General features: G+C 42.4%; 1 protein-coding gene across 1 annotated transcript in view; it reads right to left on the bottom strand.

Annotated features, from left to right (window-relative positions):
* eys (eyes shut homolog) overlaps positions 1-18,693 on the bottom strand; it is a 528,873-nt gene that overhangs the window by 118,025 nt on the left and 392,155 nt on the right. The window contains exon 36 of the mRNA XM_042332751.1: positions 6,486-6,682. Coding sequence (XP_042188685.1) covers positions 6,486-6,682 — 197 coding nt within the window. The remainder of the gene's footprint in view (positions 1-6,485; positions 6,683-18,693) is intronic.

Below are 18,693 nucleotides of genomic sequence, written 5' to 3'. Positions count from 1 at the left end.
AGTCGATTGGCAGATCGCTTTTCCAGGGGTACTAATTCCTTAAAAAAAAATTGTTCACTTCAATCCAGGACGGTTTGTGGGACACTGCTGTGTGATGAACAACCAGCTTCCTACTTATTGCTAGGTAAACAGAGGTGTGTGGAGTAAGAAAACTTGCCTAAGGTTTTGCCCCGCACTGGGTATCAACTTGGGTTGTCTCGCTTGCAAGGCGAGGTCTCTAACCACTACGCTACAGGACTCCACCAACTATCATTAACACAAGTACTTAGAAAGAACCACATAAATTTACAGCACAGAAGGCGGCCATTTGGCCTTTTGTGTTTGTGCTGACTCTTTTAAAGATCAATCCTTTCAGTCCCATTCATCTGCCCTTTCCCCCGTACACCTGTCGTTTATTCCTTTTTGAGTCAGGAAACTTACCTAAGGTTTCACCCCACATGGGTATCAAACCCAGGTCCTCTCGCTTGTGAGGTGAGTGCTCTAACAAATAAACTACTGGACTGCACTGATCTACACTCTCTACCCCCTCCTCGCTCACTCCCTTCCCTCCCCTCACCCTGACCATTTCCCCCCTGCTCGGGTCCTGGCCCAACTGTACAGCGCCTTGGGACGTCCTCCCGACGTAAAAGGCGCTCTATAAATGGAATCTTGTTGTTGTACATTCGCACTGATCTGAACCCGTCAGTTCTAAAACATTGTTAACACTGCTTATCGGCCTTGTTACTAACAGGCATTCGAATCTGCAAGTGGAAATCCTGTTGTATCAATTGGGGCCAGAAGGTTAAAGAGTATTTTTTTCTCAGAGAAATTGATCTTTGTTGATTATAGAAGTATAGTAGATTGTGAACTATGCTAATAAATGATTGCAAGTTCAAGACCTCTGCAATGCACTGCATTTAGACATACTCAGTGATATTTATTGTTAAAGGGGCTGCATTGTCTTGAAAGGTGAGCTTGATCAGATTTGTAATGCAAATGGCATCACTCTATATATTCCCCGTTATTTCTTAAATCAAACTCAATTTTAACTTAAGAAGGAAAAGGGATAAATCCCTTAAGGATAATGTGTATTCCTTGCAAATTTATTTGGCAATGCAAGACATCAGATATTGCCTTCACTCACTGTCCTGCTTACTGAGATGCAATAAAATTTATAATAATACTACAAGCATTTTCATATAATACCAACAATATCAAAATGTCTCAAAGCATTTTACAGGAAATTGCTGTCAAATTGTAAATTTGTGATATTCTAGTTTGTAGGCAAATGCACCAGCCAATTTGCACAAAACAAGGTCCGAAAACAGCCATATGAGGTGAATGAGCAAGTTATGTGAAGGACTTATGGCCAAGATACCAGGATAAACTCCTTTCTTTTCCAAATAATGGCGTGAGTTCTTTAATGGTTTCTCGGTTTAACATCACATCCATTAGAAATAATTTCTCCATATCGACTCTATCAAAACCCCTCAGAATTTTATAGACCTCTATCAGGTCTCCACTCCACTTTGTTGCAGTGAAAAAAGGCTCAGTTCCTCCAGTCTTCGCTCATAGGCCAAACCACTCATCTTCGGTATCATCCTAGTGAATGTCCTCGGCACCCCTCTATCGCCCTGGACCTCATTCCTCACTTGGGTGACCAACATTGGACACAATATTCTAATTGCGGTTTAACTAACAATTTATAGAAGTTTTTAGCATTATATCTTTGATCTTGTATTCTACAGCCCTATTTATATACCTTACATTTCATTATTTTTTTTGACAGCTTTGTCCACCTGCCTTTCCACCTTTAAGGATTTATGTACATTATTCCACAAATCCATTTGCACTTCCACTCCTTTAAATATTTAACAACCCAAAATATATTTCTGTTTATTCTTTCTCCCAAAATGTGTCTGCCTTAAATTTCATTTGCCATTTTTCTGTCCGATCAACTAACCTGTTTATGTCCTTGAAGTTGCTTCATTGTTAGTTATGCTTCCTATTTTCATGTCATTTGCAAACTTAGAAATTGTGCCCCTTATACCAGAATCCAGATCATTTATATAAATAGAGAAAATCAGGAGTCCTAACACTGACCCCTGGGAGACACCATTATTTAAAGTGTTCTTAGACTCTACCCTGCGTAGAGGGCACTATATAATTGCAAGTTATTGTTGCTGTTACACCTCTCCATTACAAATAATAACCATGTACTCCCACCCTCTATTTCCTATCCTGTAACCAACTTACTCTCCATTCTATTACCTTACCAGTAATACCACTTACCTTTTTTTTAACAAGCCTCTTATTCAGCACCTTATCAAAAGCCTTCCGAAAATCCCTTTGTACCACATCCACAGCATTACCTTCATCTACTTTCTTGGTTATTTTGTCAAAAAAAACTCGATTGCATTTTGTCAGGCAAGATTTGCCTTTAACAAATCCGTTCTGACTGTCTTTAAGCAAGCAATCCATGTGTTTCCAATTGGTTAGTAATTTTATCCCCAGGAATATTAAAGAGCAGGAATATTAAGGCGCAGGAACCTGATTACCGAGACCTCCAAAGAGGGTTGACTTGATTCTGACATTCTGTCGCGTATCACGTTACCTGGAGCCATCTCAGCTCGAAGGGTATCCCCACCCCCTCCCAAAGGAAAGTGCTACCAACTGAGCCAGGCTAACAGCCAACATTTATCCCTTGGTAGAAATAAACATGCCCCTCTGTCAGAAATGCTGATTGATCAAGGCATCAGACTTGATGCTGAAAACCACGAAGAAGATGGAAATAAAAATAGGAGTTTAATTGGATAATTCTCTTTCCACTGCTGTTTCAGCAGCTCGAGGCTATAGAACTAATCTCCTCAGTGGTTTGTCTGCACGCTGTACCAAACCCTCTCAGTGTCTGTTATTCGTGACTGAGTTATATAAAAAGGGCAGCCTGAAGCACTAAACGTTAGGTTCGTTTGATAAGCTTTCATAATAGTGAAGAAACATTATTACGTCTGTATGGTTGAACGTTGTTCCAAAGTTGATGTTCCCTAATGCATGTGCTTGGTCCATTCACCTCTCATTATGTAAAAACTAATAAAGCCACTGGAAGTACTTGAATAAGGTTAGAGAAAGCCTTATTTATTTTACTCTGGGCACTGCCAACGTAATCGTGGCGTCCTGTAGCTCAATGGTTAGAGCACTCGACTCGCAAGCGAGAGAACCTGGGTTTGATTCCCGTGCAGGGCGAAACCTTGGGCAAGTTTCCTTACTCCACACAGAGCCTAATAATAATCCCTCCAAAAACAAAACAATAATAAATTGGTCATTTTCAATCCACGACTGTTTGTGAGACACTGCTGTGCGCGATTGGCTGCCGCGTTTCTCCAACAAATATACAGTCAATTCACTTTACAGCATATTCTGTGAAGCGCTTTGAGACATCTAGAAGATGTGAAAAGCGCTATATCAAATGCAAGGATTATTATTATATTATTATATCAAAAGCAAGGATTCTCCTTATTATAATGATGTCATGCAGGTTGTCTTCCTTACTCTGTAGTCACAACAGGACAACATAGGTCTGAAAATCACAATAAGGCTCAGACCTTGACTTGGCTCCCACGCTCGTGTACAAATACTGTCCCTGTGCTTTACAGAAGCTTTGTGAAGCGACTTGAGATATTTTGATGTGATAAGGCACTAATAATAAATGGGAAGTTTAGTAGAAATTTTTTCACACACAAATGCACTGCGGGGAGCAGTAGTTGAGGCAGAATCCATTTTAGCTTAGAAAATTAAACTAGATCAATAATAATATTCCTTGCATTTGACATAACGCCTTATAACGTCATTGAGACATCTCAAAGCGCTTCACAGAATGTATTCTAAAGTGGATTGACTGTGTATTTTGTGGGCAAAATGCAGCAGCCAATTGCGTACAACAAATACCTAAAAATGATTTGACTGCAAGGGTATGGGGAAAGGACAAATAAATGAGACTTAAAAGAGGCAGCACAGACATGATTGGTTGAATGGCCTTCTTCTGCTCTGAGAATTTCTATGGTTCTAAATTCTACGTGGGTCTAGATTTAATATATTAACAAAGCATTTCAAAGCAACCATTATTTGGCAAATTGTTGAATTCATTCTTAACTTTGAAGTCAGTTATATGTATTTGTTCAAAGAACTGTGTAAAAATCACTTTTTTTATATCGGGGTTTACACCGAAAATAATGACAAAACAAATCCTCGCATTTGATATTGTGTCTTTCATGTCAGGAGGATGTAGCAGAGCACTTCACAGGATATACTGTAGAGTGTAGTGACCGTGTATTTGGTAGACAAACACGACAGCCAATTTGCACACAGCAATCAACAGTCCTGCAAACAGCCAATGATTAATTTTATTTGGGGGATTGTTGGCCAAGGCACCAGAAGAAACTCCCTTCTCTTTTCGAATAGTGCAATGCAATCACATCTACACAAACAAGTAGACAGGACCTTGGTTTAATATCTCATTTGAAGGATAGCACAATGCAAGGACAGTCAATGCAAGACTTCCCCAGTATTGTATTGCAGCGTCACCCGAGACTGTATGAGCTCAAGGTTCCGACATGGAGCTTGAACCCACAACCTTCATAGATGAGAGTGCTACCAACTGAACCAGGTTGACACCTTAGTTCATGGCAACATTTTGACTGGTAACTTTAGAATCCGCAGTCTAGAAGTCTCCAGCGTAAACATAGCTAATGTGTTTTTCTCAGCAAACCCACGCTCCCACCCCCGAATGGACACATGGACTCAATAAAATCGACCTGTTTCAGGTCAACTCTTTCAAGAATTCCAACTCACAGCCATTAGAAGCACTTCATTTCAGCGGAGTAATTGGGGGATGTTATTAGAGGCACAATCTGTACAAAGGAAATACTCTCAGATGGAAGCAGAGACACACAGTGAGCCCAAGGCATCTATCTTTAGGTGGTTGCAGGTAAATCAACAAAATCCTCTTCTCAGACAGATGCTGCCTGTTGAATCCACTGTTATCTTCACAGATGGTTTTATTCTTAATTGGCACACTCCGTCCATCAAGGCAGCTACTACAGCTGCAACTTGTACTTAAAGGGGGTGGAAATTGCTGGTATTCCTGAACATGTTCCTCTACTTTAACTATCACTGGGGGTGATTGATTTAATTTTTTCTGACTCATGTGGAAACCCATCACTGTGCTTAAGTTAGACCAAGAGTTCCACATGTGTGTGGCACTTACACATGGCAGTTAAATAATATCATAATAATAATCCTTGCATTTGTTATAGTGCTTTATCACGACTTTCAGGTGTCTCAAAGCGCGTCACAGAATATACCGTAAAGTGAATTGACTGTATATTTTGTGGGCGAAACACGGCAGCCAATTGTGCGCAGGAGTGTCCCACCAACAGTTGTGAATTGTGTTTCCTTGTGTCTGGAAAAGAATGCACACTCTCTCCCTGAAGCCATGCACCCTGCTTACCTAATCCAAAGAGTATTAACCACAGGTTGGCAAGAGCCAAGGCTTGGGTACCACAGAGGGTGCATTGGAGTAATACTGAAAAACTGCATTGCTTGCAATTGATATCGCTGTCTGTAAAGCTTTTCCGCTTCTTGACCATCAAGAACCACCCTACCCATAAGGGCTTTGGGTTGCAGGATTAACAGGAGCTGAGTGGGATAATTCCCTGCCCCCAGTGACTGGTCAACCCTTCCAGATCTTGCCGATGAGCCAGTCTGTCTGTTCTGTCATCAGCAGTGCCCTGGACTACAGCGGACTCGCCTGGCTCAGGAATTGGACGCCGAAGAAGACCACAGAGGGTTAACCGGTGATGATTGATTGAGGAACACTTTATCATTTTTCCCTTCCCCACTATGAATTATTGGCCGGGAGAAACTTCCTTCTCTTTATGAATAGTGCCGTGGGATCTTTATCGCCCAACAGAGTCGACAGACTGGGCCTTGGCTAAACATAGTGGTTCTCGAACAAGTTTTGTTTGTGCGGCCATTATCATTTACGGGTGGCCACAATGCGACTTTTCATATTATGTGCTATTTCCCCTCGGAGAGAGGGAGGGAGAGAGAGTGCAAACTAGACCGTACGCCCACCCTCAGGGTGTTCCCTGGGAATTGTAGTCCTGTTTCACCCTCCGCAGCCATAGGCCCAATGCACTCTCGACCTACAAGGACCAACATGCACTGCACTCCACACCCCCTCCCACCCAGCTGGAGGGCTGCTGTGGCCCCACAAAATCACCCGATGGTCACATTTGCAAAACACTGATTTAACGTCTCATTGGAAGTCGGTATCTCCGACAATGCACTGTCCCTTCCCTCCCAGCATTAGAGAGTCAGCCTCGACTGTGAATTCAGTGTCCTGAAATGGAGTTTGAGCCCTAAACCTTCTGACTCAGACATGAGAGTGCTACCGACTGAACTATCCCAATCGATCATTGCAATGAGTCCATTTGGACCTTCCTTACCTGCAAGAATCCCTGTTCAACAGAGAGCTTAATGAATAAGAATCCAGCTGCCATCTCGCTCTGCTGGGTGTAGAAGAGCATCCCGTGTGAGCTAAACGTTTGGAATCGAATCCATATCTTGTTTTGGGATAGCAAGTGGAAACCTCCAAACTCCAGATAGGAATCCCCAGAATATTGGACGTAACTAGGGTGACGAGCTGTGGAGAAAGAAACAGGGAGAGAGAGAAAGATACTTTATTTTCTCAAGATTTTCCTCTTCGACCTTTACCACTTGGTAAAACGTTTAGAATGGATGTTCTGGTGGGATATGATGTCAGTGCTCAGTTAGGCTGAATTAGCAGATCTTGGGAGGGGAGATGAATGATGACCAAAAACTCAGTCAAAGAGGGAAGGGGTGAATGGGAGGATGGGGTTCCCCAGAGTTTCTTTGAAGGAATTAAGCCTGAATTAAAGAATTTGCCAATCTTGAATTTTAAGATGTTGGTTTTAAGGTTAATACCAAGATATGTTTCAGGCCACGTACCTGAACCTCTGAATGAGACAACAACATAGAAACAGGAATAGACCATTCAGCCCCTCAAGCCTGTTCCACCCTTCTATAAGATCATGGCTGAACTATACCTCAACTCCAATTACCCACCTTTGCCCCATATCCCTTGATATCCTGACCTAACAAATATCTATCCACCTCAGTCTTGACAATTTGAATGTATCCAGCATCCACAGCCTTTCGGGGGAGAGAGGCAAATGTGTTTCCTGTGATAGAATCACAGCCCTTTGGGATGTCCTCTCCACATGTAAGGCACTATATAAATGTAAATTGTATTGTATTGCAATTGGATTGTTTTGTTTTCGGAAGGCTGTTTAGACCTATGATTCTGATCTGCATTGACCAAAATTCACTTGTGAAATTGCAAATGTAATATAGAAAGGCTATTATTTTCACACAGATATTGGAACTCTCCTTAACTAACTTGTACGGTTATTACCACCTATAATATCGCACTTGTTTTAGTACGTCCAAAATGTAACATTCTACAGCCTAAGGCACCACAGTACAATAAAAAGTAAGGTTGCACTTTTAACTAGTTTTTCTTTGAATGGCAACTTCCAAGAATTCGAAATCAGCCATCAATAATTCCACCCAGTTTTTGCCTGTGAGACCATTTTGACATGTCTCAATGACATGATAAGACGCTATATCAAATGTAAGCATTATTATAATAACATTTATCATGATTTCCGACAAGGCCGTGAAAACACATAAAGATGTGTTCCAGTTCACCAACACTGAACCTAAAGCTGAATAAATACAATTTACATTTATATAGTGCTTTTTATGTCAGGAGGATGTCCTAAAGCGCATTCACAGTGCTGGATGGGCACCCGAGCCGGGAATGGGAGCAGAGGGGGTGGAGAGAGGAAAGATGACCGAAAGAGATAGGTCTTGAGACATATTTTGAAAGGGGTGTGGGATGGAACGAGTCAGAGGGAATCTGGGATGGAGCGCCAGAGAGTGGGGGCAGAATGGCTGAAAGCTCGCCCGCCAGTGGTGGGGCACAAAGTGTGGGGGTATGAAGCAGGCCAGTGCTCTTTGAGTGAAGATAGTGGCTGGGTCAGAATGATAAAGGAAGTCACACAGGTAGGATGGGGTTAGATTGTGTTGGGATTTAAAGGTGAGAATGAGGTCCTTGAACTCAATCCACTGGGGGATGGGGAGCCAATGGAGCCCATAGAGGATGGGGGAAGACTGGTGCTAAAGAGGACAACAACAACAACTTGCATTCATATAGCGCCTTTCATGCAGGGCAGCATCTCGGAGTGCTTAACAGAGCCGGGGGGAGAGTGAAGATAACCGTAGAGTCAGTCAAAGAGGGAGATCTTAAGGCATGATCTGAAAATTGGGAAGGATCAGGCCACAGAGTTCTAGATAGTCTGTAGCTTGGGCAGGAAAGGGCTACACAAATGCTCCAATTTGCACCTAAATTACTTTAGNAAAAAAACCCTGAAAATATATTTTGCACCTCAGGCACAGGATCAAGCCTGACATGTACTCCATACTATTTAGTGAATGTCCAATAGATTATTTCCACTGGTCGGTGAGTTAGTTAGTAACTAGAAGGCACACATTTAAATAAATCATTAAAATACAACAGAGTACAATTTATATTTATACAGCGCCTTTCACTTCAGCAGGATAGCTCAAATTCTTGTTGCTGAAAAGCAGGAATATTATAATAATAATCCTTATATTTTAAAGAGCGTCTTTCAAGCCAGGTGAAAGTCTCAAAGCGCTTCACAGAATTTGGACTGTGAAATAGAGTGACTGTGTATTTGTAGGCAAAGTCATCAGCCTAATTGCAAACAGAAATATCCCACAAACACCAATGAAGTGATTGATCAATTTTATTTTGGGGAACTGTTGGCCAGGATATAGTGCAATGGGATCTTTTCGAACAGCGCAATGGGATCTTTAACATCTACCTGAGCAGGCAGATGGGGCCTCAGTTTAACATCTAAACCAAAGGATAGTACCTCTGACAATGCAGTGATCCCCTCAGGACCGCCCTGGAGTGTCAGCTTAAAATATATCACTTCAAGTCCAGACGTGGGGCTTGAAACTCAAAACCTTCTGACTCAGAGCCAGACTGACAACAACAACAACACAAAGATTACGTTTGCATAGCGCCTTTCACATCTGGCAGACATCTCAAGGCGCTGTACAGTCAGGGATTTGGACCCGAGCTGCGGGTTGGGATCAGGAGGGGTGGAAGGCAGGGAGTGTAGGGGTAGGAGGGTGACTGAAGGCGCTGACATACCGAAAGGGTATGGGCCATGACTAACAAGGCGGGATTCAGTGTTGTTTATGAGGAGAAACACCAGTGCAGATTCGATGGGGGAAAGGGCCTGTTTCCGTGTTGGAATCTGGCTCCGATTCCATGCCATAGATTCTACGTTTCAAATCGGGCTGAAACAGTTGCCTGTCAATTACTCTCTGTCTTCCAAAATATTACCTCATTCAATCAATATCAGGCAGCCGGCTCCTTATGCCCTACCTAAATGTGTAATAATAGCCAATAAAATTGTTTCTAACATGTTTTTCTTCATCAGCCTCAGAATCCAATACTCTGACATTAATCCAATATCACCTCCAGCAGCCATTTGAAGGCAACGGAGGATGAAACAAGAGAGAGTGAAGTCTGCAATAAGGAGTGTGGACAAAGCATCAGTGCCCTTTTGACTAGTGTAGCTCATGGGATTGGAGCCAGCGAGCAGGACTGGAGGTAGTTTATTTTCCTTTCTCTGTATCTCATCAACTCTGGATGATTCTCTTTTTTTGTTTGCCTGAGTGACAACTGCAGAAATAAAATATACGACAAAATTTTTTTTAAAAATGAGGACCGATGTCTTTGGAGTACAGTGAAAAGAGCGCATGACCTCAGAGAAGTGCAATTGCAATTTTTGCTCTAAAAATACAGTCAATCCACTGCACAATATATTCTGTGAAGCGCTTTGAGATGTACTCAACAACGTGATAAGGAGCTATATCAAACGCAAGGACTATTATTATTATCATTAAAATTATGGGACCTCCATCCAGACTCGTTCCCTCTAATTAACTCTCCCCTTTCCATCTCAAGACGGACCTCTTCGACCACACATTTGGTCATTTTTCCCTTCCGCATCTCCTTTGAGCTCCTACCCCCAGCTCAGGTGGTGTCCACCAGCAATGTCAAGCACTTTGAAACTTCTCCCGGACTTGAAAGACGCTGTAGGTAAGTTGTATTGTATTTATTGCTTGTTTATGTAACCCAGTGAGTCAGATTTCATGGAAGTGGGTTACAGCTCGGCTCAGTTGGTAGGATTCACACCTCTGGGTTACAATAGTACACCTTGCCTCAGTCTGGGTAAAGTAAAATATGATTTCTGCCCACATAATATAGTCAATCTACTTTACAGTCTATTCTGTGAAGCGCTTTGAGACGTCTCAACGACGCGATGAGGCACCATATCAAATGCAAGGATTATTATTATAGTTGATTCTGTTCTTTTTCCCTGATTCCCATCCCCTCACACTCTCCCTTTCTGCTTTCAAAACCTTTCTAAAAGTCTAGCTCTTTAACCACAGTTTCGGTCATCTTTCCTCCTGCCCCATCAACCATCCTGCCTGGGGTCCCACTCTCTCTGACTTACATTTTTAGATGTTTTCCTCCACGAATATAAGTGAAAGTTGTTGATTATTATTATTATATTATAGTGTAATAATTCTTGCATTTGGGATACTGGCTTATCTCATTGGGAGGATACCTTCAGAGCATTTACTGTATATTTGAAGACAAATGCAGCAGCCAATTTACACGCAGCAATGTGCCACAAACAGCCATGAAGTGAATGATCGATTTTATCTGGGGAATTGTTTGCCAGGACACCGGGAAAAACTCCCGAATAGTGGGATCTTTAACATCTACCTGAACAGGCAGGTGGGACCTTGGGTTTACAAACAGCATTGAAACAGGCCGTTCGGCCCAGTCAGTCTGTCCTTATTTATATGTAACAGAGTCTAAAAACTCGAAAACAAAACCTGCTCTGGAAATATTCCCAACAATCAAAATCAGCTCACTGCCGAGCTGTTTCATAACTGTGCTTTATCAATAGAAACTGGTTGTCCAAACAGCTGTTATATAATTACACTTTAATAGACAGGCTTTATAGATCAGCTCAGACGAGTACTTAGGAGCTATGCTTCTCTCAAATCAATGGATGATGCTTTTGACACAGGTGCTGAATACCAAGGGCTTGAAATGTTTTTTATTTGTGTTTTTTGTTAGGAAGCAAAGACCCCCCCGACCCTCTCCTGTTCCAGGAAGGGAGTTTTTTTTTTAATCTATATGTACTTTTATTTTCTTTCCATTTCCCCTGCTCCCCCAGGGAGAGGAGAGGAAGGAAATGGGCAGACAATAAAACAATGTATTGACTGTGATTCTATACATGTGCAGTTAGTGTTTGGGCAACAGATACAATAGAAACTCAGGAGCGTACAAGTAGCAGAAGACTATACCCATCCATCTGGTCCAAAGTCAACAACGACTTATATTGCTTCACAAAGGATAATATCTCAGAGGGCTTAGCACGACGATAAAGAGCCTTTTACTTTTGTCCTATTGTAGGTGACTTCTGGGAATATCGGTCATTAACCACATCCTTTGCAAAGCAGGAAGTGACAGCAATGGCAACTTGATCACCTGGAAGTTGGCCGGTTTTCATTTTGTGTAGGAACCAGCCTGCTCGAGGGGGGCAAGTCACCTGAATGAAGCGGACACACAATGAAACTGGACTATAACAGTTATAATTATAACAGGACTCAACTGTTGAACTCAATTTACATTTCCCTGGTATGGAGTGTGCACTCTCTCCCCAGAACATACTAACAACTTACATTTATATAGTTCCCTTTATGTAGAATAATATCTGCACAGTGGGATTTGGATGCCAAGCAAGGGAGAAGGGGGAGATGGAAGTAGCCATAGATGTGGCCAAAGAGATAGGTGGGATATAAAGATAGATAAGAGATGGAGGGAGGGGGAGCATAGATAAACCTGGAGAGATTATAGGCCGGATTTTTATAACAGTTATAAGTGAAACAAATAAAGCCACATCAACGCCAAGTTGTAACCACATTCACAAAGCGAGTTTCAAACAGTTTTTTTGTCCATGTAAATGCTCATTAAAAAAGAAAGAAAAGACTTTTCTTTTCCAGCTGAAGAACCAGGGAGAATTTATAAATAGACGGTGTCGTGACCAGCTGTACAATGTGATAAATAGCTTCGCATACATGGTGCCAAGCTTCAGCCCACTCCTTGGTTTTGTCACTCCACTCTGGAGCAGCTGTTGCATGTGGCTGTTTCTAAAACAGCTTCAGTAGCCAGGAATCCAGCGATGCTCATGGAAAGTATGATTATAACAATAATAATTGCATTTGATATAGTGTCTTATCACGTCGTTGAGACGTCTCAAAGTGCTTCACAGGATATATTGTAAAGTGGATTGACTGTGTATTTGTGGGTGAAACTTGGCAGCCATTTACCCCAGCAATGTCCCACAAACAGTCATGGATTGAGTGATTAATTTTTTTTGAGGCATTATTACGCCTGGAAAGCGATCCAACAATCGACTAAGAACTGGTTTCTACTTACAGCTAGATAAACAGAGGTGTGTACAGTAAGGAAACTTGCTGAAGGTTTCTTCCCACATGGGAATTGAACCCGGTCCTCTTGCTTGCCAGGCAAGCATGATAACCACTACATTATAGGACTCCATAATTATGTAACAACAATGCCAGATGTGAAGATGGAAGGATGATCAGGTGGTTATTCTGGAAGGATACAATGCAATTTATAGTCTTCAAAAGCCTCTCAGGGGACTTGGCCAAAGTGGCCTTTATATAAAGGTAGTCTCTGAATAATGGTTCGTTGGTGTGCGAAACAAGCTGTCTGGGCTGTTTCAGGGTGGTTGTTAATAGGGGGTGGTTACTGAATAGCGATGGTTGCTTGAACAGGTATGACTATAATTTAAATTTATTTTATATTTTATATTTTATATTTTATATTTTATATTTTATATTTTATATTTTATATTTTATATTTTATATTTTATATTTTATATTTTATATTTATGTATGCGTTTTTCGCATTGGGGCATTATCTCACAGGCCTTGATGCTGCTGGCTGGGCACCCAAACTGGGGTTGGAAAAACTGAAGAGGATGGGGAGGGAAAGGGAAGGTGAACCAAATCACAGCTATACAGGTACGTCTTGAAGTGGGCCTTGAACGAGGGGTGGGAGGTTGGATGGAGTCAGAGGGACTCTGGGATAGTGCTCTAGAGCGTGAGGGCAGAGAGGATGTTTGCTGAGATCAGGATGAGATCAGATGCGTCAAAAGGCTTTTTTGTCCGAACTGATCTTGTTATTTTGTGAATTTCTTTTTTTTGGTCAGCCAGCTGTCCATCAATTGCAGAAACCTATCACCATGCTTAAGAGTATCCAAACCAAACTGAGAATTATGATAATAATGCTTGCATTTGATATAGCGCTTTTCACGTCTTCTCGACGTCTCAAAGCACTTCACAAAATAAACTGTAAAGTGAATTGACCGTATATTTGTGGGCAAAACGCGGCAGCCAATTGCGCACAGCAGTGTCCCACAAATAGTCGTGGATTGAAAATGACCAATTTATCATTGTTTGGGGTTTTGGAGGGATTATTATTAGGTGTGTGGAGTAAGGAAACTTGCCCAAGGTTTCGCCCTCTGCCTGGAATTGAACCCAGGTCTCTCGCTTGCAAAGCGAGTGCTCTAACCACTGAGCTACAGGACTCCAAGAATTCCACACATCCCACCTATCATATGGAAATTCCAAAGATAGATTGTTGGTATGGAATGTGCACTCTCTCCCTGGAGGGAATCAACAACAACAACATGATTACATCTGTACAGCGCCTTTCACGTCAGTAGGATGTCCCAAGGTACTGGACAGTGTACAGCATTTCAGACCCGAGCTGGGGTCAGGGAGGGAGAAGGGAGGGGAGGAGAAGGGGGGTGATTGATGGCATGGTCGAAGAGGAGGGTTTTGAGGCAGGACTTAAAGGAGGCTAAGGAGGGGCGAGGTGGAGTGACTGGGGGATGGAATTCCAGAGGTTGTGGGCAGAGTGGCTGAAGGCTCTCCCGCCAATGGTGGGGCGGGTGGGTCGGGGGATGTGGAGCAGGCCAGAGCCGACTGAGCGAAGAGAGCGGGCGGGTTGGTAGGCAATTTACCTGGTCTTCACTTACTTATTTACTGTTAAGTTGGTAGATTGTTAGTTTGATGGTAGGGGGTTAATCATCCTGCTTACCTAATTCTGGAGGGTATTAGGCACAGGTTGGTAAGAGCCAAGGCTTGGGGACCCCAGAGTGTGCATTAGGGTGCTGCTGGAGTCTAACCAGTGTGATTTTGTAATATCACATGTGTATTAATGCATGAGACTTCAGCTGACTTCATCTCAAGAGCGGAAATTACATCATGCCTCTTCAACTGGTTGAAGTCAGCCAATGGATTTAGATTAATTCCCTCTTCCTTAAGCATGAAGCATCGCAACTTTCAAAGTTCATCAGTTTAATGACTGAATTATTTGACAAAGCAGGCACTCAAATTATTTGTTTCTGCTATTTTGTGCGTATCGCATGGTCGAGTGACAAAGCTAGTCAACAAAATCAGTTAATCAAAATAGGAGACTCAAAAAACGCATCGATTTCCTCTTCTTAAGAGGAATTTCTGAATCATGCAATTGAGCGATGCGTGTTACAGGAGAAGGAGGGGATCATGGTCTTGCAGTCAGTTTCATTGTCTAGATTTCATAATAATCCTTACATTTAGTACAGCGCCTTTCACATCAGGAGGACGTCTCAAAGCGCTTACATAAAAACATAAAAATGCTAGACCAAAAAAAGACCAAGGACCATCTAGTTCACCTTCCACCTTCCTGGCGGTCGAATACAGATATGTCCCAAACTACCTATGTACTATATCCCATAATGTTACTTCCTGAAAGAAAAAAAACTAATCCGTGTTTGAAGGAATCAACATTTTCTGCTTCAACCATCTCCCTCGGGAGCCTGTTTCACAGGTTTACTATTCGCTCACTAAAATAGTGGTTGCGTAAATTTGTTCTGAATTTATCCCCCTTCAATCGCAGGCCATGTCCTCTGGTTTTACTATTCTGGACAAGTTGAAACAGCTTGTGATTATCTATGTTGTCTTGCCCCTTTAGAATCTTAAAGACGGCAGTCATGTCGCCTCTCAATCTTCTCTTTTCCAATGTGAACAAACCCAATTTACTTAGTCTTGACTTACTTATTTACTGTTAAGTGAAATGACTGCATTTTGTGGGCAATTTGCACACAGCAATGTCCTGAAGTGAGTGATCAAGTGGTGGATTGTCAGCCAGGACACGGGGAGAAACTCCCTTCTGTTTTTAAACAGTGTCATGGGTATTTTAGTGTCGATTTGAACAGGTAGATGGGGCCTTGGTTTAATAGCTTATCCAAAGAATGGTATCACTGACCATGTAGCATTTCTGGATCATCTGGATGCTGCCAATGTCACTTGCTGCCTCTTGTACACACACAGGAAATGACGTCGGTGGTGACCTAGTCACCCAGACATTGGCCATTTTGGCTTTGTGACATCGGTTTAACATCCCATTTCACAAAAGGATAGCTTTTTCACTGAGAGAGCGCTGCATCATCATCCGGATAAACGTTAAACTGAAGTCCACACTCTCCTCGGGCCATAACATTTACTTATAAAGGTTGCGACATCAGTGATGACCTTAGGAGCTGGAATTTATTTAGTGCAGAAACTGCAGGAAGTGAACTAGTTGACTATAGGCATGCACGGTGAAAACAGCTATCACAGTCTTGTAATAGATTGAGAAATGTTGGACCCGGTCAACTACCATGTTATAATATTAATCCTTTCCATTTGATACAATGCCTTCCATACTAAAGGGATCATTCAAAACATTTCAGGAGGGTTTTTTTTTAACACTAAAGCAATGTGACTGATCTGGGAATCCCAGGTATATTGTTTGGGTGTGAGACACACATCCAAAACCCTTATCCACTCTTTTGTACCTCCCGCCTCGATTATTCCAGTGCCCTCTATGCCAGTTTCCTCAGCTCGACTATCCACAAAATCAATTAATTCAGAACTCCGCCGCCTGTATACTCACCCACACCAAACTCCATACACCCATCATCCCTTGCCAGGCTCCACTGGCTCGCTATCATAGAATGGATTGACATCAAGATCCTAACAGTCATACTCAAATCCCTTTATACCCCAGCACCTTCCTAGCTCTCCGACCTACTTACTCCCCAACCCACTACCCGCTTCCTCCATTTGGAGGAGGCTCCGGCCTCCTCCTTGTCCCCTCTGCTCCACCATGGTCGGCCATGCTTTCAGCCACTACAGCCCCAAAATTCCTCGCCTTACTCCCTCCTTCCCAATTTTCAGATCACATCTGACGACAGACCTTCCTCTTAGACTGATTTGACGGTCATCTCCCCCAACTTGGCGTCAGGCTCCATTACTGATAAGCACTCAGAGACTCTACCCTGCATGAAGGGTGCAATATACATGCAAGTTGTTGTTGGATCATTGAACAGGACACTGGGAGAAACTTCCTTCTTTTTATGATAGATTATCGGGATCTTTAATGTCTTTAAAGGATGGCATCACTGACAAAACAGCGCTTTCCCACTACTGCACCGGAGTGTCAGCCTGGAATGTGGGTTCAAAGTCCCAACGTGGGGCTTGAACCCGCATCCTTCTGAGTGACTCAGAGGCTGGCAAGAGTGCTATCAACTGATGCAGGCTGACACTTCGTAGATACGTTCCACATCCAACGCATCAAAGATCTCATTGCGGAGAGACTTGTAAACTTCTAAAAATAATGCTTTACAAATTCACCTGGTGAGATACAGATGAACGGTGTTGATGATGCTTGCAGGTCAAACACCACAGAGACCCAGAAGGAAGAATTCATCAGATTGAGCTGACAAAAAAATTTGATTTCTTAGTTGGGGTTGGAGGTTAATGCTTACTTGTGATCATCTGATCAGCTTTTCAAGTGAAAGGCCAGTGGCTGTCAGCTCTGCTCTACAAGGTGCTGAGCAGCTCAGGCTTTCACAGAGACAAACCGTACAAAACAGTAACTTAATAATACTTAAATTCAGTATAATAATAACAACAATAATAAAAGAATAACAATAAAAATAAAACTAGAGAAGATCAGGAAATATTGTTCTGCGAAACATTGAATGCGGACGTACGTGGCGGTAAAAAAACATTACCGGTGCAACTGGGACTGTTGAACATACTATGCAGAAATGGCTTAACAAAACACCTGGTGAAGAAAATAATAATAATAATGATAATATTAATAATAATAATAATAATCCTTGCATTTGATATGGCATCTCATCACGTCGTCGAGGCATCTCAAAGAGCTTCACAGAATATACTTTAAAGTGAATTGACTGTATATTTTGTGGGTGAAATGCACAACTTCCTGCAAAAAGTAGCTATTTCTAGGAAGTTCGAAAATATTAAAAGTATTAAAAGTAACATATGTAACGTGACAGTGTTATTGATCTGGATGACCCTTCACTGAAAACTAGTTAGAAATTACCTCTAATGGGTGATTTAAACTATCATAATAATAATCCTTGTATTTGATATAGTGCTTTTCATGTCTTCTAGACGTCTCAAAGCGCTTCACAGGATATACTGTAAAGTGAAGTGACTGTGTGTCTTGTGGGTGAACGCTGCAGCCAATTGCACACAGAAACCTCCCACAAACAGCCATGAAGTGAAGGACTAATTTTATCTGAGTGGATTGTTGGCCAGGACACTGGGAGAAACTCCCTGCTCTTTTGGTACAGTGCCATTGAGATCTTTAACGTCTACCTGAATAGGCAGGACCGAGAGAAACAAAAACCAGGAGCAGCCTCATCAGGCTGTCATTAACAGCCACAAAGAGTGATGTCGGGACATAATGACATAAATTTACTATGAATCGTCTCCCACAGCCATCCACATCCTACCCGATTACTCACTGTCTCCTTCACAGGGTTAGCCCACAGACCAAGGTTTAGCACATGTCAGGGTTGCAATTTAATCCATCATTTAAAATCTGCTGAGGCATTAATAGGATGAACCAAGGTGCTGCAAAGTGACTTTGGCTCTACTTCCTGATGATCGATAATTCACTTCATGGCTGTTTTTTTGGAGATCGCTGTGGAAATTGGCCATTGCATTCGCCTACAAAATACATAGTTTTGTTGACTTCAAGATCTTCACTCTCGTGTTCAAATCCATTCACTCCCTGGCATCTCCCTACCTCTCCGACCTCCTCACTTGCCAATCGAATATCTGGCTCCTCCGCTCGACTAGCACCAGCCTCCTGCTCATCCCTCTAACCCTCCGCCACACCATCGGAGGTCGCGCTTTCAGCCACTACACCCCAAAACTCTGGAACCCTCTCCCTCAATCCCTCCACCTTGCCCCACTCTCTCACCTCTTTCAAGAACTGCTTGACTGTATTTATGGCCACCTCCCACCTCCCCGGCTCAGAGTCAGGTTCTGTCACTGTTAAGCTACCCTGCGTGAAGG

Source organism: Callorhinchus milii, unplaced genomic scaffold (genome assembly GCF_018977255.1).
Source record: "Callorhinchus milii isolate IMCB2004 unplaced genomic scaffold, IMCB_Cmil_1.0 Scaffold3, whole genome shotgun sequence".
Lineage (NCBI taxonomy): Eukaryota > Metazoa > Chordata > Chondrichthyes > Chimaeriformes > Callorhinchidae > Callorhinchus > Callorhinchus milii.
Note: the sequence above shows the minus strand (reverse complement) of the source record. Positions and strands in the feature narration are given on the sequence as shown.